The sequence below is a fragment of the Nansenia antarctica genome (genome assembly GCF_963989245.1).
Source record: "Nansenia antarctica genome assembly, chromosome: 3".
Classification (NCBI taxonomy): Eukaryota; Metazoa; Chordata; class Actinopteri; order Argentiniformes; family Microstomatidae; genus Nansenia; species Nansenia antarctica.
Genome location: NC_137688.1, coordinates 12,448,825 through 12,472,979, shown reverse-complemented (window position 1 = coordinate 12,472,979; position 24,155 = coordinate 12,448,825). Strand labels below are relative to the sequence as shown.

At 42.5% G+C, this 24,155-nt stretch overlaps 2 protein-coding genes across 2 annotated transcripts; both read right to left on the bottom strand.

The window, feature by feature from the left end:
• Window positions 1–6,271: 6,271 nt before the first annotated feature.
• On the bottom strand, window positions 6,272–9,044 carry slc25a5 (solute carrier family 25 member 5). Its single transcript, XM_080525863.1, has 4 exons — window positions 8,859–9,044; window positions 7,102–7,588; window positions 6,853–6,993; window positions 6,272–6,709 (listed from the first exon to the last, which is right to left on the bottom strand). Exons 1-4 carry the CDS (start codon window positions 8,967–8,969, stop codon window positions 6,552–6,554), a joined length of 897 nt encoding a protein of 298 aa, XP_080381989.1. The 5' UTR covers window positions 8,970–9,044; the 3' UTR covers window positions 6,272–6,551.
• A 2,157-nt stretch (window positions 9,045–11,201) lies between these two features.
• On the bottom strand, window positions 11,202–15,887 carry slc25a43 (solute carrier family 25 member 43). The gene is made up of 5 exons (XM_080525439.1): window positions 15,615–15,887; window positions 14,246–14,487; window positions 13,836–14,008; window positions 11,988–12,122; window positions 11,202–11,425 (listed from the first exon to the last, which is right to left on the bottom strand). The coding sequence occupies exons 1-5, from the start codon at window positions 15,884–15,886 to the stop codon at window positions 11,246–11,248; spliced, it is 1,002 nt and encodes a 333-aa protein (XP_080381565.1). The 5' UTR covers window position 15,887; the 3' UTR covers window positions 11,202–11,245.
• Between the last annotated feature and the right edge of the window lie 8,268 nt (window positions 15,888–24,155).

Sequence of the window (24,155 nt, the reverse complement as noted above, 5' to 3'; positions counted from 1 at the left end):
GTCAGGTTATTTCCCCCCACATTCCATAAATATGGGCAATTTGCCATAACGAAAGCACTGGGCTATCTCAAGATGAGACACATGTCATATACATGTCATCTTGACATAGTTCAGGGCTTAGGTGCGTTCGCACGTAGGGTAAGACCAGGACCAGAGCTTCTAACCATGTCACACTATGGCTTTGACACGATTAAGCACTTGGATTTAGGGTTAGGGTTTTCGATGGTGCAACTATGTTAATCATAGATCATAGACAATTAACAACATGACACTTTCATATTAGGTGAACTGCTCAGTGTAAATTGCCCCCCAGGCATCAATGCTCTGTTGATGTGCAAGAGATGATTACTTATATGAATAACATTGCTGGTTAGACTGACTACACAAGTTTGAATTAACTTGAATTATTACAACGATGAGCCTGAGCTATCTTGCAGAACAAAAGTAACACTTTTGTGTAGCCTATAATCAGAAGAGTTTCAGAATGCAGTTTCATTACCTGGAATCTCTCCTCGGCCCACTCGTCTGTCTGCGTGCTGATTTCCCGTGCCGTGTTTTGGAAGAAATGTGGAGTTGAAATGCAACATACAAAACACAAAACGTATTGGATCACTGCTCGTCCAGAGTCTGAGAAATACCACACGAGTCCAAGAATCATGGCGATTGAGAAGCGCCACAGGTACATGTTTGCTCCTTTTGCAAGGCCGATTCTCATTCCCTCCGTTCGTTTACATTATTTTTACTTAACGAACTACAAGTACTTGGCAAGTCCGATCATTCACTTGGACATGAACTCACGCATCAGACAAAGATCCGTTTTCTGGTTGCATGTCTTGGAAAAAACATTAGAAAAGAAAAAAACACACCCTCAGAGGAGAACTGTGATTGGCTGGAGTGAGATGCTCTCTGGAGTATCTGTCTGGAACTGATTAGAATGGCATGCCATCTACAGGCCACAGCTGGATGCAGGCTGCACTGCAGTTATGGATTAGTGTTTATAGTGTATTTTGTTAGAAGCTTTGGTTTCATGAAAGTCAAGGACAAAACTAAATCTGCGTAGTTGATCATTTGTTATATTTTTTTATTTCTGAAATTAATTGTCAAATAGGCCTAATGTTTTCATTCTATTTATATGTATGCCTACTGAATACCAGTGTGACGGCATTGTCTTACAGTCTGCATTGTCTCAGTGAAGTTATTCTTGTGCGACCGGCCTCGCCTGAACTACCTCTCTTGTTATCAGACATGATTGTGGACACAGTATCTATCGTAAAATAATAGTGTGTGTGTGTGTGTGTGTGTGTGTGTGTGTGTGTGTGTGTGTGTAACTGTGATTTTGGGTATTAGTTGGGGGCCTTAGGGCTATATGAGGCTATGTTCATGCAAATTTGTGCAAAAGCACCAAATTTGGCCCAGATGTAGCTCAGAGTATGCTCTAATTATTTAGCCAGGGCGCCCGAGCCAGCGACCAAATCAATATGAAAAAGGTTCATTCTCCGAAAAAGGTTTTGGCTTTAACTTTTGAACCAAATTAGCTTCAAATAAAAACTTGGTGTCTTATTTATGTTTATTGGCCATTAGAAACACATTGGAATGCTTATATTTATAATTGGGTGTGTCTGGACCCATACTTTGCATATTTCCAAGATGGCGGCTCCCCAAAAATGAGTTTTACCATAACTTTAAAAAAAACAAAAAAAAAACAATATTGACCCATTTTGAATGTTGGGGAGCATGTGGGAGGGCCAGATGTCGTGAACTTAAAGACAGTTACAATTTGAATTTGAATTTTAAAAAGCTGTTTACAGTAGTGTGACTTCATGAAGAAGAAAAAAAGATTTCTTAGCTATTGCTGATGTTCTTCCTTCTTCTGTTAATGTTACAATTGATCAGTTGAATGACGGTTCAGGTATTGCAGCAACGCTTAAAACTGCTGGGTGGCTTAGGTGGTGTAACAGACTAAGCGTTGACCATGTCACCGCAGGGTTCCCGGTTCGATTCCGGCCACGGACATATCCTGCATGTCATCTCTCTCTCTCTCTCTCTCTCTCTCTCTCTCCCATCCTACCTGTCAAATCTCTACTATCTCTATCACAATAAAAATGTGATACAAAAAACTAAAAAAAACACATAATGCTATGTATCACAAACATTGTAGAAGCTACTGTAGTAGTTGTGTCAAAAGGGCTCCAAAGTATGAGGTTGGCTCCTCCTTAGTAGTGAGTCCTAAAAAGCTTCGATCATGTCAACCCAAAGCCTGTGGCATTCATTGTGTCATATGTGAGGGGGAGATATGGATGACCTTCACATGGCAGTAACAGATAATGTTGATTCCAATCTGAAAAGCTGGGCAGAATCCTGTAAAAATGTTTAGCTTCTTGGTAGATTAGTTACACAAGCTTCCGATGTGCACTCAGCAGGTATGTACTACATGCCAAATGTTATCTCATGTTGCGATATGCAGCAAAACGGCAAGCATCTCATGACACTGCCAGGCCAGGGTGTCAGAAGGGGAAGCATCTACCAGTGAGTGGGGGACAACCTTTGACCATCTAACTATTGCACAAATTGTTGCTCTGGTTGAGGATTCAGATCCTCCTTCACAATCTCCTATTACGGCAACTCTACAGGAACCTTATGAAAGAATGCAGGTGTTTGTGTCTGATTATGAACCCCACACAACAACATTCAAGCAACATCTCCTCAGCTACCTGCCTGAATAGAGTGAACACCAGAAGGGGAGGGAAACCTACATCGCAAACAAGGAACAAGTGGCTAAGAGGAACAATTGGCTCAGAATGAGGCAATTCTGTTACACAAGTACTGCTTACAACGAGGCCACACAATTGACGACTCCTTCCCGTCCAACTGTCTCACAACATCTGCTGCTGAACCCTTACGAGTGTTCAATGATATCGTCCTCCATGGTCCAGAGTTCCTCAAACCCTGTGCAGCTAATACAGAAGAATGAATGAATGTGGGGAAAAAAACATATCAGCAGCAAGCACTGTAGTTGTGCTCGATGGCGCAGTAATGGTCCAAATGATCTGGCCAATTATTATAATATATCCAGAATTTTCCTGGATACACAGTGTACAGGTTTTTTGCCCTTGCCTGCTTGGGTGTTCTGTCATCATGTGAAGTGCATTGGGTCACATTTTGTGAGAAATGTGCCATACAAATAAAACTTGATTTGATTTTGAATTACTCAATTACTTCAATTACCCATGGAACGGGGTCAAGAACCAAAGTAGGAGATGGCAGAACTCCTATTCCAAAGGATAACTGGAACAACAACTTCCTGAAGAATGAAGAGAACGAAACAGACTATTTGGACTTATCAGCGATGAGCTCACCAAGCATGACATGCAGGGTAAACTCCTTTCTACCAAGAAGGATGTTGTACTCTCCAACAGACCTGAATATGACATATCTGCGCTTCAGCCTTGTAACCATCCTGAAGCAGACACTAGAATGATTCTGCACATGGCACAGGTTGGGGCCAATGGCCATAAAAAGGCATTTGTCTGTACGGTTGACAGCGATGTTGTAATCCTTGCAATCCGCTTCTTCAACACACAAGTCCTCACAGAGCTCTGGATTGGCTTTGCTTGCAGAAAGAACTACTGGGACATTCCTGTTCACGAGATCTGCAATGCTCTTGGTCCCAAGAAGTCACTGGCCTTACCTCTCTTCCATGCGCTAACAGGATGCGATACAACATCAGCCTTCCTGGCCTATGGGAAGTGCATGGGCAGCTTGGGAGGTAACACCAGATCTGACAGAAACCCTGGTCGCCCTCACCTTGGAGCCTGAACAGATCAACGCAGATGTCCATGTCCGAAGACTGGAGCGTATGGTCATCATCATGTACAGCAAGAGCTTTGGCTCCAGCCGAGTAGATGAAGCCAGACATTGGCTTTTCTCAAACAGTACCAAGTCCCTTGAGAACCTGCCTCCCACCTAATCTGCACTGATTCAGCATGTCAAAAGGGCACTGCTGCAGGCCAGGTCCTCCTGGAACCAGGCAACCTCTGTCCAGCTGTTCAGTACATGGGGCTGGTACTGGGACTGGTACTGGGGATAGTACTGGGGCTGGTACTGGGACTCCAGTTATAGCCGAAACCTTCTTCGGAGGGCGGCCATATTGATTTGACCACCATGGCAACCCTGGTGGTCGTTGGCTCGGGCGCCCTGGCTAAATAATTAGAGCATACTCTGAGCTACATCTGGGCCAAATTTGGTGCTTTTGCACAAATTTCAAAAGCACAAAAACCCCCCCCCCCTCAATCCGCTCAATATCCTCATATCCCAGGTCAATGCTGGTGTCCTTATGAGAGTTATGAAAAACGTTTTTTATTTCATTTACATTTCATCAAAGTTCAGAAATGTTGTCATCTATCTATCCTTTTCTAGTGGGTATCCTATTAATGCACCAAATACCCCATCCATACGCAGAAATGAAACACAGACATTCGCCTCATGATGGCACTATCCTCATTTCTATCTCTGTGACTGTGTGGTGAGGTCAAAGATACTATGACTAATTTATTATAATGGCTCTGGAGAGTTGATTCTTTTGGATTTCATTCTCACAGTATATGCAATTGCGTTCACACATTTTGATAGTTCTAATTGAAAGACCATCCACTTACGGGTAAAAAGTTACATTTATTTTATTTATTTACAGTCAATAACAATTTAAGAAAGAAAAATAAATAGTACATTTTAGACTGTGTGGACCCCGCTAATAGTAGCCATTGGTTAATGGCTAATGGGGATCCAAATAAACAAATAAACAAACAAAGACTGACTAAGGATTTCTTAACGAAACTTGATCAACCAATTGGGAAATCAGTCAGATCCAACTCGAGCCAGAGCCAGAGCTCGGTCCATTATCGCGTGCTTGTCATGACGCAATAACTCACTAAAATAACAATGTTATTCAGCAGGACAGGACTTTTCAAAACTTGTTGCGAAACAGCCAGAGCGCAGTCAGGGTTTGAGTCATGCCTCCAACGGTGATGAATAATCGGCTTTAGTCATCAATGATCCATTACTAGATCAACAGACAATTTCTTAACTTAACCACAAGCAATGTGGATGAGCTTTATTTTGGCCTGCCTAATTCCACACACAGACAGATTACAGATCTGTCTGAGTGACACTGATCCCCATCAATACTAACCAACCCTGTTAGTCTAAACCCTCTTCATTTAGTCATAATAATGCAGCGGTGGAAAGGAAAGGCCTTGCTGTTTGAAGTGAACATCACTTGCAGAGATGTTCGGGTGGTTATCAGATCACAAATCCAGTGACGCTTATGGCCCAGGTCAGGGATTTCCCCAAACTTGCCGTGCACCCGACAGGAAGATTAGAGGTTATCCATGTCCTGCTGCGTAAATCATGAGTAATCTGATAAGAGGCACTGACGACTAAATGAAAGGGACATCCGTACTCCATTCAAGATTGTCCCACTCAATGCTACACCTACATAGACTCATTACAACAGACTACTGTGGTTCCAAAGTTGGAGGGTAGCACAAGGACATGGATTACACAACCTAATATAGTGCAGGGCTCATGTACCAAAGTAATGACCGACAGTGGAACAGGGAGCATCACTACTTCTGCTCTTTGTTGACATTACTTTGGATGAGTTCCCATCCTTCTTCACAGCTGCTGCAGTCATGTATTCCGGAGGAATCAGTCACAGCTTTGAGGCTGCCCCTTTATAAAACACATCAACACCCACTCGAACTTTATTTACCACAGGAACATTTTACCCTTTCATCCTGTTGGTTTGGATTGACAAGGCAATACTGTAGCTCAGGTGAAAACATAATAGCAGGATTACCATTTTGGGTCATACACACCGACAGTCAAGGTCCAGTATCGCACCAGTTGGGAGTCAGAAAAGGCCTGATAAAAGATAACATATAATTATAAGGCAGGAGTAATCCACTTCACACTACGGGTAATATGTACTGTGGTTTCTCTCATCTCTTCCTCTCCCCCCCCGCAGTAGTCCATGGAACTCTACACCCCCGTCGAAGACACTCAGCTGACTCTGGCTCCAGTCCAACCATAACCCTGATGGACAACCCTGCGCTAAGGTTACACCTCATAGAAGGAGCCCAGCTGGCCTTCTCAAGAGGAACCACACTGAGCCGGTGCAAGACTGGCCACTATACATTCATTCAGAGCCACTTCCAATTTCTCAACACACATTTCACGTCAAGTAAATAATTAAAATGTAGTTTCATTCAGTAGGTTCTCTTTATTCACATTTTCACTCAGACCACCTGAATGACAGGCAGTGAATTTCAGACCCGGCATAGTTTCTTTAGTCAGGGAATAACATTCTGGTGAGAGGGCAAACAAAACAAATATGGGCACAACGGAAGAGTGCAAATTCCCCCAGTACAACTAGTGCTGGACATACTAGTTGGTCCCTACATAAATAAGGCGGAACTTGAAAAGTCCTTCCAAATGTACAAGACATGTTATACTAAAACTCAACATTTACGGTGGACATACAGAGACCTAATTTACATGACCTTCTTCAACTCATCATACAAGACGAGCACAAAGGCACCGCCCATGCCTCGGAGAACATTAGACCAGGCTCCCTTGAAGAAAGCCTTGCCACCCTCTTCCCGTGCAATCTTCCTCCAGCAGTCCATGGTGCCACTGTACATGATGTCAGCTGCAAGGCAAACACACAAGAGGTCATATCTCTTGACGCAGTTAACGCCATCAATGGAGGGATATGGGATTTGAGTTAAATACATACTTCGCTAAAAACACTGCATATAAAAGGAGGACTTAAGTGTTTAAGTTGTCAATTACCTCCTTTGCGTCCAGACTGCATCATCATACGACGACGGACCGTGTCGAAGGGGTAGGATGTGAGGCCTGCAACTGCAGTCACAGATTGTGCAATCATCCAGCTGACTAAGATGGTTGCGTTCTTGGGATCTGGCAGCATACCTGCAGAGGAAAATGAAGGTGTTACAACACGTTTGAGAATCTTCTCAAAAAGGTAGGCATTCTAGCTCCAAGAAAAGGCAAACAGTGCTCAGAAGCCCAATGACTCACCCTTAGCTGTGTCATAGACGCCAAAGTATGCTGCTCTGTAGATGATGATGCCCTGGACCGAGACGTTGAACCCCTGGTACAAGCCCTTCAGGCCATCAGACTTATAGATCTTCTTCAAGCAGTTGGCCAGGCCGCTGAACTCACGCGCTGCGCCAGACTTGCCAACGTCAGCGGCCAGACGGGTTCTTGCGAAGTCGAGGGGGTAGACGAAACACAGGGACGTGGCACCAGCAGCACCACCGGAGGCCAGGTTACCAGCAAAATATCTCCAGAACTGGGTGTGCTTGTCCACACCATCGAGGAAGACCTTCTTGTATTTGTCCTTGAATGCAAAGTTGAGGGCCTGAGTGGGGAAGTATCTGATCACGTTTGCCAAGTTTCCTCTCCAGAATGACAGGAAGCCCTGTTCCTTCGGGATACGCGTCACACAGTCGATAATGCCCTTGTACTGCATGTCAACCGTGATCTGTTTGCTGGCATGTTGCACCTGTAACAAATAAGTCAGACGATCAATGACATTGAGAGCGGTCAATTGAATTATAGGCACACTTGGAATCAAATGGAAACTATAAAGCAGAAGAAGCCAAGACGATAACAAAAAAGAAAAAGGGAATCTAGCAATTGAGGCCTATTAAATTTGAGCTTTTATCCAAAGCGACTTTCAATTAGATTACAGCGAGTCTCCCTGGAGTAAGTTAGAGTTAAGTGCCTTACACAAGGGCACACTAGTAGTGGTTTCCCAGGTGGGATGTGAACTCAACCTTCTGATCACCAGTCCTACTCACTATCCACTTGTGGTGGCCTGGGCCAATCGTTCAAGAAATTCTTGACTAGAGTGATGACTAACTAGTTATCAACTCTTGAAGGGAGTTTTAAAGTCTTACACCAATGAAGGACAAGCAACACTCACTTGATACACGAAATGCCACAGTATAACTAAGTTGGTTGATAAACCGTTTTATTAATTGCACTTAAATTGGCTTTACTTAGTACCTGTAGACCGTTTAGTCTAGTCTTCGCACAGCTGACAGTCTGACGTATTCATCACTTTTTCAAAAATGTTTGCATAGAAAAGCCCACACAATTCTGCACACACGGTGTAGCAGAACAAACAAGAACCTCCTTAACCGTGGAGTTCCCTTGTTAAACAAACCACAGGAATGTCTGTTTTTAATCAGCAGAGCTTGTACGCAAGAACTTGAACTTTGATCCATGTTCGATATTAAATAAATAAATGCGTGTCTGCTGACCTGGACGGTCACTTCGACCTGTAGCCTACAGTCGTGAGCTTAGAATTATAAGGTTCTATCTCCGTTTAGGGCAGTTCAGAGATATTGAGCGTCAAAGTTTTTACATTCCATTATGTTTTGTGAGATGGAACCTTTGTATTTTATGAATTACTAACTCAAAAATGTCAACATTTTAAAAATACCACCACACAGGCATTAATAAACACCTAATGGATCAGATTATGTAAAAAACTAAATTTTGACCAAAATGGAGATAGAACCTTATAATTCTAACATCACCTACTAGTAAATGAATATGACGATTAAGCGACGTTTTTTATTTTTTTTAACCAGTATTATCAACTTAATACAAGTTGATTAGTTTGGCAGCAGACCATTCATGTCACACCCACCAGCTAATCACCGTGTCACTGGCAGCAGCTGGTAGTCGCGCCAGCTGGAAAACTGTTCAACATTCAGACAGGTGAGACAGACAGGTAGGGCAAAAGAAAAGTTTGCAAAACTTACCTGGAGAAGAAGCTTGACTCTCTCAATGGGTGCAACAGCTGTTTTGGAGATGGCAGCGGAAATACCACCAGCCAAGAAGTCCTTGGCAAAAGAAACTGCGGTCTCATTCATGTTTGGGATGTGATGGTTAGATGGCGTCGGTAATGAGAATCCCTCCCGTTCAGCCTTCTGACTGGTGGGGTATGCCGGTTCAGCCGAAATGAACGATTACTTGGTTGAGGTTGAGATTTAATACTACTAAGTTCGCGAGAACTAAGAGAACGGGAACTTCAAGACAAGGCATATCATTGGTGCGCTTGCTTTGGATTGAGTGGGCGGAGAAGAGATACTTGTGTGATTGTGTCCTCCTTTGAACTCAACTTATGGCGTCAGGAATATGTCATATCAACTCAAAGTAGCCACCCTTTGCTTTTTTGTTGTTAATAAAATATATAATAATAATATTACATATAATATGTGTTAATAATAATATGTTATTATATATATATTTAATATTATTATTATATATTTTATTAACAACAAAACATTTTTATTTTATTAACAACAAAAAAGCAAAGGGTGGCTACTTTGAGGAATCTAAAATATACACTTTTTTGTCAAGTACATCATTCCACATGTGTTCATTCATAGTTTTGATGCCTTCAGTGAGAATCTACAATGTAAATAGTCATGAAAATAAAGGAAACACATTGAATGAGAAGGTGTGTCCAAACTTTTGGCCTGTACTGTAGATGCAGCGTTTTTACGTGTATGCATGTGTCATTTTATAGATCTATCTGAAGCGACATAATGTGTTTTCATGATTTTTAACTAGGCTAAATTTACATTATCTATCACTGTATTTGCATATTGATAGATCAACTGTGTATAGACATTCACTTCAATGTTGTGATGGACGTATTTGTAATTGCAAACATGATTCTGCCAATTTGCCCCTTAATGTTTTAGTTGTAGAGACCTGAGCCAAAGGTCGTCATGGCAGCTTGGAGTGGCTGTAACTCCTGCCTGGGTCCTTTTAATGAGCGGTGAAAGGGCCCTTTGTGGTTATAAAGATATCCTCGAGCTAAAATTCCTTTATAATAAAAGACTTAAGGCCCATCAGACAATTTGAATATCATCATGACATTGACACAGCGTAGGCCAATACGTCTAGTCAAAAGTCTTATGATCAAGAGATACAAGCACTAGAGCTATTATTAAAGTCATTACCGTTATGGTAGTCAAACTGACTGAAAAACCTTCAGAAAAATACTGTAGCAAAAACTATCTGATAATGATCTGGAGAATATGGACACGGGCTGTGTTGTTATCTTACACGTTTTCATTAATACAGTAGATCGTCTTGAGTCACGTTTTACTAACTCACTGACATAAACTATAAAACAATTAGAAAAATCTGTAGCAGACTGTAGAGTGGATTTAATAATGTGGTGATGTACACACATCAGCCATAGGCAATGTCAGTATGACAATGATTGCTCTAGTCAAATGTGCTTGAAGTGATACTGAACAATCTGAAACAAACATTCTAGATCATACATTTGCATATTTTCATATCAATACAATATGATGTAATATGATTACATTCATTCATCACTCATAACATATCTGTACACTCAACATTGGAGTGCCTAAATTGCAGTGTTATTGCTAGATTTCAAACACACTTACAATGGTATGTGCTATGGCACTATCCGATACTTATTATGCAATCAAAACAATGTAATCAAAACAGTCATTGAGATAAGCCTCATAATAAATAAGGAAAGCTTAAGGCACAAAAATATACAGTAATAATTAAACATTAAAATAGTTAAATCCATAAAACATTCAAGGTCATGGTAATATGAGGAATAACAAGTGGATTAGCATTTACAATTCCTTCTCTTCAGGTCATGTTTGTGCTTTGAGTCCATGTTTTTAGCCTTTTTTTAGCCTTTGTTAGGGCCATGTCAACACCATCAGGGTAAATAACCAGAGGTAATAGAGATAATACTGTTAAAATGGAAAAGAATAATGCTCTGAATGAGGTATTGCTGAATAAACAGTAGAAACAATTTGCTGCGGTCAAGTATAAAAATGCAGTTCCTGTGATTGCATTGTAATTTACAGTAACAATACAGTATAGTATACCATGATAAATACCTTTTAACAATACAAATGTCTAGCTTTGATTCAATGTCAAGTGAACTATTGTTGGGTGACCTGACATCTTCTCTACAGTATTGGATTCCAACAGAGATTTCTGACTAAGGTTCCAGGCTCATTTTGCCAGCCCCAACTCTTTCCTATACCAGTTTGGTCAGCAGTCCATTATCCTTTTAGGAATCCTGCACATGCTGTTTCACCAGTTCCACCAGCGATTTCCAAAAGAAGATTCCTGTGACTTAAAAGTTCCTATTTTTCATGTACCGCTTCGCTTCTTCCAGCTCATTCGGGCCCAGGCTTTGGTCCACGCCTGGTGCTAGCTTATAACTCAATGGAGACACAATGTACCCGTTGCGGTATAAAAAGACCTGCTTGCACATCTCAAAGCAGCTGAAGAGAAGGCCAAAGTAGGGGACAATCTGAGAAGGGAAAAACAAAGTTGTTAGAAAGCAGAAAAGATGGCAGGTGGGCTCAATTGTTCAAGAGCCTAAGACCTATTGAAATCTCTGGTATAGGCCTGTTATAGGTAAAGTATAGGTAAAGTCAACCTACACAAAAGTAATTCTTTACACCCTATTTACTAGACTGTGTTCATGAGAGGTTTTACACCCGTAAAACAACAACTGTACTGTTATCGTTAAATGTCATTTGGAGATGAAAGATGAGAGCAGTACGTGCTGTTCCAGAAACAGACCTATCATGTCTGCCAGCTTGTAATATCCCTGTTATGAATTACACACAAAGCACTGCTCTCTAAATCCCCTTCCCCCAACGTCTGGGACATAGGCCTATTCTTTCACTGAAATAACATGTATTTGATTGTGTATGTGTGTGTGTTTGTAGAATATCTAATTCCATGTCAATGCTGTATATATATATATGTGTATTCACAAAAGTAAGTTATTGACACTGGCAATCTCAGGGGTAGAGCAGAATATCTTTATTGTTATCAAAAATCTGAAAGTGAAAGTCTCGTCCTACCTTGACCATGTTGGCTGTGATGCCACTCCACAGAGTAAGAATGCCCTTGTTTTTGACCACCTGCCTGAAGCAGTCCAGCATGCCAGTGAAGTGGACATCAGCTCCACCATAATGGGGCAGACGAGGATTCTGAGCCTGGGAGGACAAGAACAAAATATAAGATGTGACGCTGGATTGTCAGAAACTATGCCTGGAGAGAGTATGCCTACATTGTCAAGATCAAAGACAGTAATGACCAAATCATAAAAGTGTGTCAGATTAAAGCAGATTAACTAGAGTCTGAGGGAAAAAAGTGACTGAAAAGTCCTGCAAAGTAAGATGTATGATTATTACCTGATGTTTAACTGACCACAGATCAGCGCTAACTACTGAAGGACATTTTCAATGTGATAGTCACATGACATGCTTCTGTCTGCAGCACAGAAGTCATTATGATGACTCTTTGCCTGACAAATTAACTGAACTGAAAACGAATTAACAGAACAAATGTGGGTGAGGCCTCAGTTCTCTCATTGTCTTACACAAGCAAATCATTCCTTTTGTCAAGCATTAACCACTGAACTGATTGCTGAAGTGTTATAGAGGAAACTTGTCTATTCTGGTAAATAACCATCCCCCAAAGCGTGACCAAACACTCCTCTAGTCACGAGGCCCGAGTTAAGTTATCATTATGCAGGCTCTTGACCTGAAAAACAAGAACTGGGCCCATGCTGCAAACTTCATTCTCCAGAGCAGTGGCGGACTCAGGCTGTTTGAAGGGCAGGGGTGAAAAGAAAAAGGGCACCTACTGGACAACATGGGACCCCATCAGTGCACATGGTCAAGTTTAGACCATTGGAAGGGCAGCCAATAGGGCACATCCTCTAATTTCGCCACTCAAAAGGGCACTTTAGTGCGACGTTTTTCAACTGTGGGGGCACATGGTCAAGTTTAGACCATTGGAGGGGCACAAATAGGGAACGTCCTCTCATTTTCGCCACTCAAAAGGGCACTTAAGAGAGACGTTTTTCAACCGTGGGGGCACCAGGAGGGGCGGTCGCCCCCCCTGCCCCCCCCCTGAGTCCGCCAGTGCTCCAGAGTGTCTGTTTTTACTTCACACTTCTTGTTTTGCCGTAAACTTCTCATCGACATCTCTACACATAGAAACTAAACCAGTTAGGATGTGCAAATACGTATGTGAAATTTGGGTAATTCCTCCATTTATACCCAGCATGATATTAAAAAGAAGCTGAAGTAGTTTTATGAACTCAGCAATAAGAGTTATAGTAAGAGTTCACTGGGTGATACAGTAGTTGGCATCTATCTTTAGAGAACTTATCTCCAGCCCCAGCAGACTGTGTACAGCATTCACATTCCCAGCTGCTGCAGAACCTTGTGGTCGCTACTAATAGGCTGATACAACCGGATGTAGTATTCTGCCCTTCAAAGACCTATTGTTCACTATGTGCCCTCTCATACAGAGAGAAGACAAGTGAGAGGAGATATTAACTCATAGATCAGCACAAACTATGGCACCTTATTTGTTCATAACTATTTTATTGAAAGCGAGGAAAAACATTTTCTTGATATTTATTTGTAAATTTGCAAAAAGTGACAAAATCCTCTTTGGACAATTTTAAAATCGACCTACTGCATTATTCAGAAGACAAAAGTACCCACACATAGGTAATTAAGTTAGTTTAGTTAGGGCTATGCTTTTTGCTGTGGTCAAATGTGCCACCCTATGGACAAGGGTGGTATTCCCACTGACAGGAAAGATATTGTAGACAACACTACTCTCTGTTGTTTCAAAGTAAAAAGTTTGTTGTTGAGCAACAAGATGATCCAATGAATAGAGTACACACTGACCTGCATCTTTCTTTTCACAGTTTCAAAGGGGTAGGAGAGGGTTTGGGCCACTCCTGCAGCTAAGCAGCCATTGATGAAGTTTTGCAGGGGGGTAAACCGGAAGGGGGGCTTTTGCCACAGCTTGTCCAGGTTGATGTAGACTGCATAGCAGCCAACAGAGAAAGGAAATGCACCTGTAGCAAAAAATAAATCCAGAGTTACTTTATCAACACCGCCTCAACCACAACTTCATCTTTGTGATACGAGTATCCTATGTTTGGCTGTTCCTAATGTTAAACAACAATGAAGGCTCAAAAGGCCATGACAGCTAGAGACACAGTGTGATTTACAAGCATCATCATGCAGAGAGGGGGGGTGCTGTATGTAGAGACAAAGTGATATAAATACAGGAAGGAAGTGTGAATGTGTACCTAAGACTGTGAGGGAGAAGCCTCGGTAGAGTGCGAGAAGGCCTTCGCTTTGGTAGATCTTTGAGAGAGTGCAAACAACTCCTCTGTACGTTGGTTCTCTGCAGTTCTGAGCGATGAGTCGGGTCTCTGCCACTTCCAGTGGGTATGTGGCCAGTGCCGCACTTATTCCAGCCAGCCCGCCTGCTAAAATGGCCCTCCATTGAGAGATATAGCCCAGTTCATCCATGTGAAAGTGGACAATCCTGGAAAAAAGTAATCAAAATAAGTGCAATGTCAAGAGCAGGATTAAGAGTTTAAGTTTTGTTTCTTAGTAGCCCATCTATACAAATGTATTATATCTGAGTTACACATTTTCACTCACCCCCCCCCCACACACACACACACCAACACCAAGAACCTTTAAATAGTAGGCCGCCTATGTGCTGTGCTTATTTTCCTTTTCTTCATTATAAGTGGTCAACATAGTTATGCATTGAGAGTATCCATTTGAAAATCATAAAATAACAGAAAAATAAGATAGTCCCCATTGCATATTGTGTGGCTGTCTATTGACATTTGATCCAATCTATTCAGATGGTATAACTAGTGAAAGTGAAGGAAGAAGACAATCCGCCCTTTCCTGGAACATTGTGTACGGAACATTGCCTGACGGTGGGGGTCGTGTTTACGTGGGGGCGTGCACTGGCGCGTGACATTATCTCCGGTGACCGTCAATGCTACGAAATGTTATGTTCCATGAATCGGTCAGGTGGGAATACACGTGGATCATCCATACATGACCTGTGTTGACGACGAGTGACGTCATTAGCTGGCTGCATGATAACTCGCGCTGCCAGGCGGGCAGGGGCGGGGCTTGTTTTGGTCTGGAGTGAAACACGATAACCGTCTGAGAGTTTAGAGCAGTCTGATTGGACAACGGGAAGGGTGTGACACGTCATGTAAATATGCGGAAGTAAGTTGGATGAATGTTGTTCTTAGCAAAGATTTCAATTTATTTCAAGCGAAATTAAAGTAAGGACACAAAATATGTCTTTTAAAAGTTGTCAACTGAATTAAAATATAATTTGCCCACTTACACGATTATGCATCACACAAGTAATGGAACAAGTTGGCTTAGGTAGCTAGAGATTCAAACAGACAGTCAGTCATTTTTACCCCAAAGCCAACAATGATCTATACTACTAGTCATTCATGAATCATTTCATTGATTGTTGCAGTAGTGGAGACACATGAGTCACAACTATCTTTGCAAACAAAGCAGGAATAAAGGCAGACAGGTCACAGTCTTCTAGGATCGATATACTCATCAGTGTTGGTCCTCGGTCACAGTATTCAAAAGCAACATAACAATCCATTTCTATTTACTCACTGTTTATATGTCGCCAAGTGGACTGCGCTGTAAGGAAACAACCGGAGACAAGACACGAGATTCCCCTTCCAAAACCCTCGTAGGCCTTCATTCTTGTAGATCAGAACAAAACTTTGCAAGAGTCCCCTTTTACAATGAAACGTGCCCACTTGACTCTTGATTTTCACCACCTCCAGGGGCGACGTGACAGTTTTGCTAAAAACTCCAGCAAAACCAACGCACAAGAAGCCCTGTGAAGATGTCAGCCTGTCATCGGCTCTAACTGTTGCCATTTTTGGCTTTAGATGACTTTGTAGCTGAGTATCGGTCGCTGATGAGGCTCCTTCATCAGGAGAATGTAAGTTTCTATAGGGTCGCAGCGCAGCAGGGGGTGTTTATCTAAAGACCTGTTATAACAAGCCCAGAAACACTGTCATCCGGTATCTTATGTCACGTGGTTTGTCTGAGTGAAGGGAGGGGGCTGGGGTGAGGGGATGTTACCCCCCTACAGCTCCTATGTCAGTGGCGCCACCTAGTGGTGAAGAGACTCACTCCTCTGGCTTGACTCAGACCATTACAGGACTTTTTACTGATACAGTACATTATGAAAGCAACATGTAGGTAATGCAGTGATTGAGGTTCTCCTTAGACATTTCAACGTGATTTATTTATTCAGTAGCCTATGTCAGCCAGAAATGTACAAATACAAATGAGTTTAATGCATTAAATAATGCATTCATTATGCTTTCTTTATTCATAATAAGGTGTGTGTGTGTGTGTGTGTGTGTGTGTGTGTGTGTGTGTGTGTGTGTGTGTGTGTGTGTGTGTGTGTGTTGGGGGGCTGTCTCAGTGGTCTTATTCTTCTCTGCCAGAGGAGCACTTCACCATCTTCCAAACACGTCTGAAGAACCTCCGAACACCTCCCTTCTTCTTCTGCTTCTTCAGTTTGGTGGCTCCATTGTCTGCGGAGAAAGGACAAGATACTTGAGTATTCTTCCATTTATTACATGGTTCATTCAACTGTCTAGAAACAATGATTGGTGTGGGGCTTTTTGTTTTATGAGGTTATCTTGTTGCTTGATTTTAGAAAATGAACAGTAAAAGTAACTCACCACTGGAATCAATAGCCATGAGCTCAGAGGGCTGTAAACCAACAGAAGAGAGCAGTCTAAGAGTAGGAACAGCGACACATTATTTCCTGTAGTGTCTTACACAAGACAACATTAATGTTATTGTGATTGTGGCTAATTTGTAATACACTTAACTTTAATGCATCATCTCGTCACTGCAAAGAGCACTGATTTTATATTTTCCTGACAGAATATAGTTATCTTAATGGACACATAATTTGAATGAATAAATGGTCTTTATTGTCATTGATATAGTACAGGTACCAAACAACGAAATTTGGGAGGGGGGTCTCCCCTGGTGCTAGGAAAAAAAAAACTAAAAACAAGAAGGGAAAAAGAAATGGTTTACATAAATAAAGGCTATGTACACTATCCACTATACTATACTATACAAATAAAACACTGTGCTGTACTCTATGCTATGCTATACCTATTCTAACATTTCCTATTCTCTGAACCTTATGTACCCTAGGGTTGTCATATTGCACATAGTGTTATTGCACATTCATTTAAAGTGTCGCAGTTTGCAGGTTTGAAATGTACACAGTTGTGTTTCAGTATTACACTTGATTTCAATCTAGTAGCTGCCATCAATTTGTCTAGATTGTCCAGGGCCTAGAACCTAGGTCTTTGCTGTGTTCAGGGCCTGGATGGCCCTGGGGTAGAAGCTGAGCTTCAGTCTGTTTGTCCTTGCGAACATGGTCCTGAACCGCCTGTTCGAGGGCAGCCGAGCAAAGTGTTCGTACCCAGGGTGGGATGGGTCTCTGGATATCTTGGAGGCCTTCCTGAGGCAGCGTGTGTTGTACAGCTCTTCCAGAGAGGGGAGTACCTTAGTGAGTTGAACCAATCCGCTGTCAGACTTGCGGGCCACTGTCATGGCAAATAGTGTCCAGCTGCCAAATAATGCCTGGGTGATGTAATCATATCTTTCGACCGACATTGCTATGCTGACGTGCATACCGGACTGCCGGACATTCCACCGCTCGCCAGACATTCTACCGCTCGCTGTATATGCTTCCTACTACAGATTAATGCGTATCTTAAATTGGGAAGACAAATGTAATCTTCTTGCACTTAGAAATAGCATTAAGGTTGATGCAGGCTCACTAGTCAGCTATAACCTTTTCATAACTGGGTACTACTTCATTTCCAACCATAGTTAGCTAGCTTGCTTACTTAGTACAGTTACAGTGTGTAATTGATTCCTATGCAAATCAGACACCCTAAGATATTAATTTCAAAATGACATTAACTATTATCCTTGCATTAAGATGGACTCAATTCAACTTACTGAGTGATTTGTTGAGGAAATTTTGGCATTTTAGCTTATTTTAAGAGTATCAGAGCAAAGGGTCTGAATACTTATGTACATTAGGTATTTCTGTATTTAAATTTTAATAAATGTGTTTTCACTTTGTCATTCAGGGGTATTATGTGTGGATTGATGGCTAATTATTTTTATTTAATTCATTTTAAATGGAGTCTATAACACAACAAAATGTGAAGAAAGTGAAGGGGTCTGAATTCTTTCCGATGGCACTATGGATTTAATTAACGACTTTGCATGTCAAGCAAAAATATGTTCTGCTAAAGGTAAGGCTTATTTACCTTTTTTTCTGTAATTCTTATTATAATATGTGGAATGATGTGGAATGACCGGTAGTGTATGTAATGTATGTTTGAGCATGTATGGCATTTGTAAACCCATGTCTATCTATGGTATCAGGTTTTTTGGTTGGGTCATACATCTTTTTCTGTAGTGTGTGGTGAGCCTGTACTTTAGCTATAAGTGAGTCTTTATAGTCGTAGTAAATCTCACTTTTTGGCCAGGCTAGGTGGGAGAAGGAGAGAGCCTCCCTCATAACCTCCCACCTGCAGGCCCTTGCAGGCCATGCCCAGGCGGGGACACTACACTTTAAACACTACACTTTGAAAAGAAGAGTTTAGTGTTAGTGTGACTTACTGACACTAAGGTACACAGACACACACACACACACACACACACACACACACACACAAACACATACTAACATCTGGAAATACTGTACACACACACACACACACGCACACACATCACAACACTCCCCAAACACACATCACAACCCCTCACCCCAACATCTGCACACACTGTAAACCTCGCGCGCGCACACACACACACACACACACACACACACACACACACACACACACACATCGTGAAGTAAATCTGACATTTTTATTATTATTATTATTATTTTATTATTATAATTATTTGACTAATCTATCTAAAACATTAAGATATTCCCTCACAAAATGACTGACCTTGACCTTGAAATCTCCAACTTGATCTGTCATGCTTATCACTGTAAGAATGCATGCCAGCATGTCAGCGGCACACACACACACACACACACACACACACACACACACACACACACACACACACACACACACACTCACACACTCACACACTCACACACTCACACACTCACACACTCACACACTCACACTCACACACACACACACACACACACACACACACACACACACACACACACACACACACACACTCACACACACACACACACACACACACACACACACACACACACACACACACACACACACACACACACACACACACAAACAGACAAACCCCACAGAATAGAACAGAAACAACAAAGGCCAACATTCATGCTCTGATGAATGGTGAATGGTGACCTCTGGTGGCTATATTGTAGTACTGTATAATAAAAAAGAGAACATTTCAAATACTGATACAGTACGCCTACCTGGCCACCAGAGGGAGTCCTACGTCCAGTTATTGAGAGCAGTCATTCATTCGCAATAGATGTACCGGCCTATTATTTCTATTCACTAGCGTTAGTGTTACTGATCAAACTCTAGAGTCAGATTAAAATCCTTTGTATTTTACTCCTGGTTTTTCTTACATTGGTTTCAAACAATAAACCGCATATCAGCCAAAATTAATGGAAGCAGATGTGTTAAAGCTGGACCAGAACACTGACTCAGCATCCCCATTCTTCAGGACTGGAGTGACTTGGGGAGAGTCAAACCTGGGTCAGACCTGGGGTGTCAAAACTACCAAAATTATTAAATCATTATTTACTTATTTTGTATGGACTGAACTACAAAAAAAATAACCTTATTTTGAATGCACTGATCTCGTTGCCTGAAGAGAATAGGATATACATATTTTATCTTATCAGCATAATCCATAAAAATGTAATCAAAGAGGTGAGGGTGTGAGCACAAATGGGGGCTACATTAAACCAGATGGCAAGCTGCAATCAAAACCCCTGCCTGAAAAACACCATCTATTCATTTCAGTTACAACAAGATGGCGCACTCTGAGCATGGTATTTTCTTTTCTTTGATATTAAGTATTCCATAAAAACTCACTATCACAACACTCACAAACATGTTAATAGGCCTGCCCCACAATACCCATAATAGTAGCAACTGAGTACTCTATAATCAGTCAACATCCTCAGTATAGGATGTTTCAGTCTGTGTAATCACTCAAAACCGGTGGCAAATTGACAATGGTGTTAATGTTTTATTGATAAATGTCACAGATGTATTTACCTTGCATATGATGGAAATGGTTTATACTAAATAGATGTTTGATTTAGATCTTTAATACTTTGAGTTCCTTCCTGTATAAGACTCTCTCCACCCTGTCTTGACATCAAATATGGTCCATATTCATATTTGGATTGAGCTTCCCATTATTAGGTTGACCCCCGCCCCCGCCCTATTCCCTCTCTCTAGTCTACCAGCAGAAAGTATCTTGTAGTTCCTTTCCTGTTAAGGCCAGTGTTTGTTTTCTGCCTATGTCTGCCTGCTAGGAGTGCCTCCCTCCCCTGCTGGGCTGACAACCTCAGCTCCCTGTGAACAGCCCACCTCCTGTCTGGCTGGGCCACTTGGCCCATTCACAAAGGCTACTGGAATAACACAGAGCCCTCCAGAGGAAATGACAGCCTGTTCAAAAGAGGTCTCTCCCCCCCCCCCCCCCCCCTCCCCCATTCTCGCTCCTCGCTCCAGCTCTGACTCCTCACGGGGGTGGGGCAGGGGGTGGTTTGGAGAGGGGCTACAGTCACCACTAAATGTAGAACTAACAGAGTTGGTGAAAGTTGAGTGAATAAGGATTATTATTATTATTTTTATTTTATTTTTATTGATAAGTATTGTTCACTGATTTTTCATATTGATGGAAACATGACAGGTGTGTAGATCAATAATAGTCACTAATAAGCCACATTTGACACATGGAACCTTGCATCCAAGGCCATCATTTCATCTTTTATTTAGCTGGGGATGAACCAGAGTCATTTGATATTCTAGCCATTTGTAATTCACTTTGCACTCTTGCACTCCTCATATACAGTATATACTGTATATCAAGAAGAATAAAGCTCAGATGACGCCTTGGTAGGGGAAGGCACTCAGCTTCAGGGGATTTCTCTTGACTGTGTCACCGAGCTCTAATTGAAGAATGTCAGAGTGAGAAGGAGAATCTTCCCTGGTCCCGGGAGCAATAAAAGGCACAGTGCTTCCTTTGAAAGTGCCAGGAAAGCCTCCTTTGATCTCACTGTCATACGCATGTGGTTCCTGAAACAAGATAATGAGGCTGGCTTTCTTGAAAGATAAAGTGGTGTGAAGTGTGTGCACGCATGCTGCATCTTATCAATTAGTGCCTGAGCGATTTAACAGGGTATGTTGGTATCTGTCGCCACGCGGACTCCAGTGGTCCTCCAGTATCATCTGGAACGCTTCCTTTTCGATTGTTGATTGTCATCATTACTCCTCGTCACCCTTTGTATGGGATAGGGATAGAGCACTGGCTTTTTCCTGTATGTATATAGTGCCCTCCTGCTTGCCAATCCCTCTCCCTGAATGAGTATAGGCCCTATTTCCTCCTCAGAGTCGTGCGGGAGCCTCCAGCCTTTGTCTACTGGGGCCTCCTTGCAGGGCCTGGCACATAGCAGTAGGAGGAGACTGGGATGAGGCATTGTCATGCCCCTGTATGTCATTCGCAAATCTACCCTTGATCTCCTGCTTTGAAGTGCTGGAGTGCTGGAGGAACTGCGACTGATGTGTCGAATGCACTGTGACGTCGTACCACGCCAGTAGAGGGCACCTCTGACCAGCGGTGGTGCAAATAGACTGGACTTTCCCCCCCTCCTCCTCACAGACTGGTGCCAGGGCCAGAGACCGCTGCAATAAAATTCTCACCTCATTATCTGAGTCAGCCACATCACAGACCTGTGTTGGGGGAGGGGGGGGGGGGGTACGAAAAGGATGGGGGATGGGTCAGGGTGTTGGATGAAATGGTGGGAGAGATGAGGGATAGGCAGGGCATGGCTCACTCAGGCAGGCACTGTGACACCGACACCTCCAGCCTAGAGAGGCCACACCGGGCCACACTCTCCGGCCCACTTCACAGGAAGGAGAGAGTTGTTATGCATAGAAGAAGCCTGCCTTTGAATGAATGGTTTCTGTAATGGGTTAACTGTGAAAGGTTACCAGTGATTGCTATAGCGATGGCCCACACGGCATACGTGCTTACATGTAGATGAAGTACTTTGTATGTTACGTCATCTATCCATTACTGTAACTAGTGTACTGTACATAAACAGGAAAGAAAAAAATAATGTATGATTTGTTATTGAAAGAATTTGGACGGGTTGATTGGAGGAAAGCCAATAGCCCTTGTGGGCATATGTTATAACAAGATGTTATAAATGTCTCACAACTGTTATAAGATGTGTGCTAATCATGTACTGCTTTTGAAAAAGAATGGTCTTCATCTGTGTAGCAACTCCAGTCCTCTGTCTGACCAACCAAACTCCTGTCTGGTTTTTGTTTTGAGATTATTCTGTTAAATGAGCAGCTCTGTTCATTTGGGAAAACTGTTAATTTAGTCCTTTTTTAAAATTAAATTTGCCATTATTACAAAATACATTTCCTATCCACAATGTCGCTTTCTAATTCACAACAATGTTCTAGGACTAAACTATGTCTTCAAGGATGTAGATGAAGGGGAAGCCTATTGTCTGTGAGGAGGCTGTGGGGGGACTAAAAGCTCTCGGCTCCTGCCAGCTGGTGTCTTCCTATCTTCACATGTACAACCAATAAATCAATATCAAATCTAAGGAACAGGAAGCCAGATGGCCTTCCCCCAGACCCCTCGACCCATCAGGTCAGAGCCCTCTCAGAGCCACCATGGCTACTGTACCACTGGTTCCACGGAGCAAACCTTTGAAGGCATACACATTCAACAAGGAGACCATGAATGACTAAAGGGGACAAATAAGCTGTTACGACTCAGGTCAAATCATTGTTTGTCTTTCCATCGACATCAAAGGCTACAAGCCTGTTTGATATTCAGCCCCACACCTTGATCCATGCCGTGGACAGGTAGAGAGGGGAGGAGCAGTCTATTGAGAGGAGAAGGGGGCTGGTGGTCACCCCTCAGCCCCGGCTAGAGGGCCGTTCACCCAGACGAGGGGTCTGACGGTGCCTCTGGTTCCCCAGGGAGTAATTGTCCCCTCACACTCACCTCTGGCTAGTTAGGAAGGGTCCTGGTGAGTGCATGCTTCTGTAGATGCAATATTCAGATGAGCTTGTGGGGTTCACAGCTCTCACGAAAGTATAGCATGCATCCTACACTTTTGCACTGAATTTGTACATTGATATGATACCCTTTGCCTGACTGATACTCAGTCACCATGACAACTGACAACTTCTTTTGAACTGCCTTCTTCTTTTTTTTTCAAATTCATTTTGTTGGAGAAACTGAAGAGGGCAGGCTGGGGGGGGGTGGGGGGGGGGTTGGGAGGTGGGTCCGTGAGGTCACTTTTCTTAAATACATCCCGCCAGACTCATCTTGATTTCTGTGTAGGCCAGAGGTCAGGTTAAACAGTAGTTTGATTGAATGGCTGTTCACAGGCTAGTGTGAAATGCCAGCTCTATTGCGATGTGTGGCCGGGGAGGAGGGGGCTGCCCTGGCCTTTGTGTGGCCCACAGTCTGAGTGCGCGGCCCCCATTGTTATAAGCTCGACCGCCCAGCCCCTCAGACTCTCTCTCCCCAACCTGCTTTTGTCTTCAGCAGCACGACTATTTCCTTCATCCAGGTCAGGGCTAGGTCGTGACTTTGGACACCAGTCCTGTCTGTCTGTCTGTCTGTGCTGTCTGTACGCCCGTTAAACACACGCAAAGCTTCGACAGATGTCTCTGTCTGTGGGGGGAAAAGGTAACTTTCTAAACCCTTGCATGCCTGGGATGACAGAGGAACAGTGAGATGAAAGCACTATAAAATATCTTTCTCTTTCTCTATAATATCTATCTATCTATTCCCAAACACGTACTGGTCAAAGAACACAGATAACTTGACTACCTTTGAAAGTGTATTTGAGGACGGTCACCA

What these genes read in the sequence shown, in the direction of transcription:
- slc25a43 (XM_080525439.1), bottom strand. Translation starts at nt 15,886, where the DNA reads ATGGCAACAGTTAGAGCCGATGACAGGCTGACATCTTCACAGGGCTTC. An exon ending in CACTTGGCGACATATAAACA is followed by an intron (nt 14,488 to 15,614) that starts GTGAGTAAATAG and finishes ACTTTTTTCCAG; the next exon opens with GATTGTCCACTTTCACATGG. An exon ending in TCACAGCCAACATGGTCAAG is followed by an intron (nt 11,426 to 11,987) that starts GTAGGACGAGAC and finishes TTCCCTTCTCAG; the next exon opens with ATTGTCCCCTACTTTGGCCT.
- slc25a5 (XM_080525863.1), bottom strand. Translation starts at nt 8,969, where the DNA reads ATGAATGAGACCGCAGTTTCTTTTGCCAAGGACTTCTTGGCTGGTGGT. An exon ending in GAGTCAAGCTTCTTCTCCAG is followed by an intron (nt 7,589 to 8,858) that starts GTAAGTTTTGCA and finishes TATTTGTTACAG; the next exon opens with GTGCAACATGCCAGCAAACA. An exon ending in CGTCTATGACACAGCTAAGG is followed by an intron (nt 6,994 to 7,101) that starts GTGAGTCATTGG and finishes TTTCCTCTGCAG; the next exon opens with GTATGCTGCCAGATCCCAAG.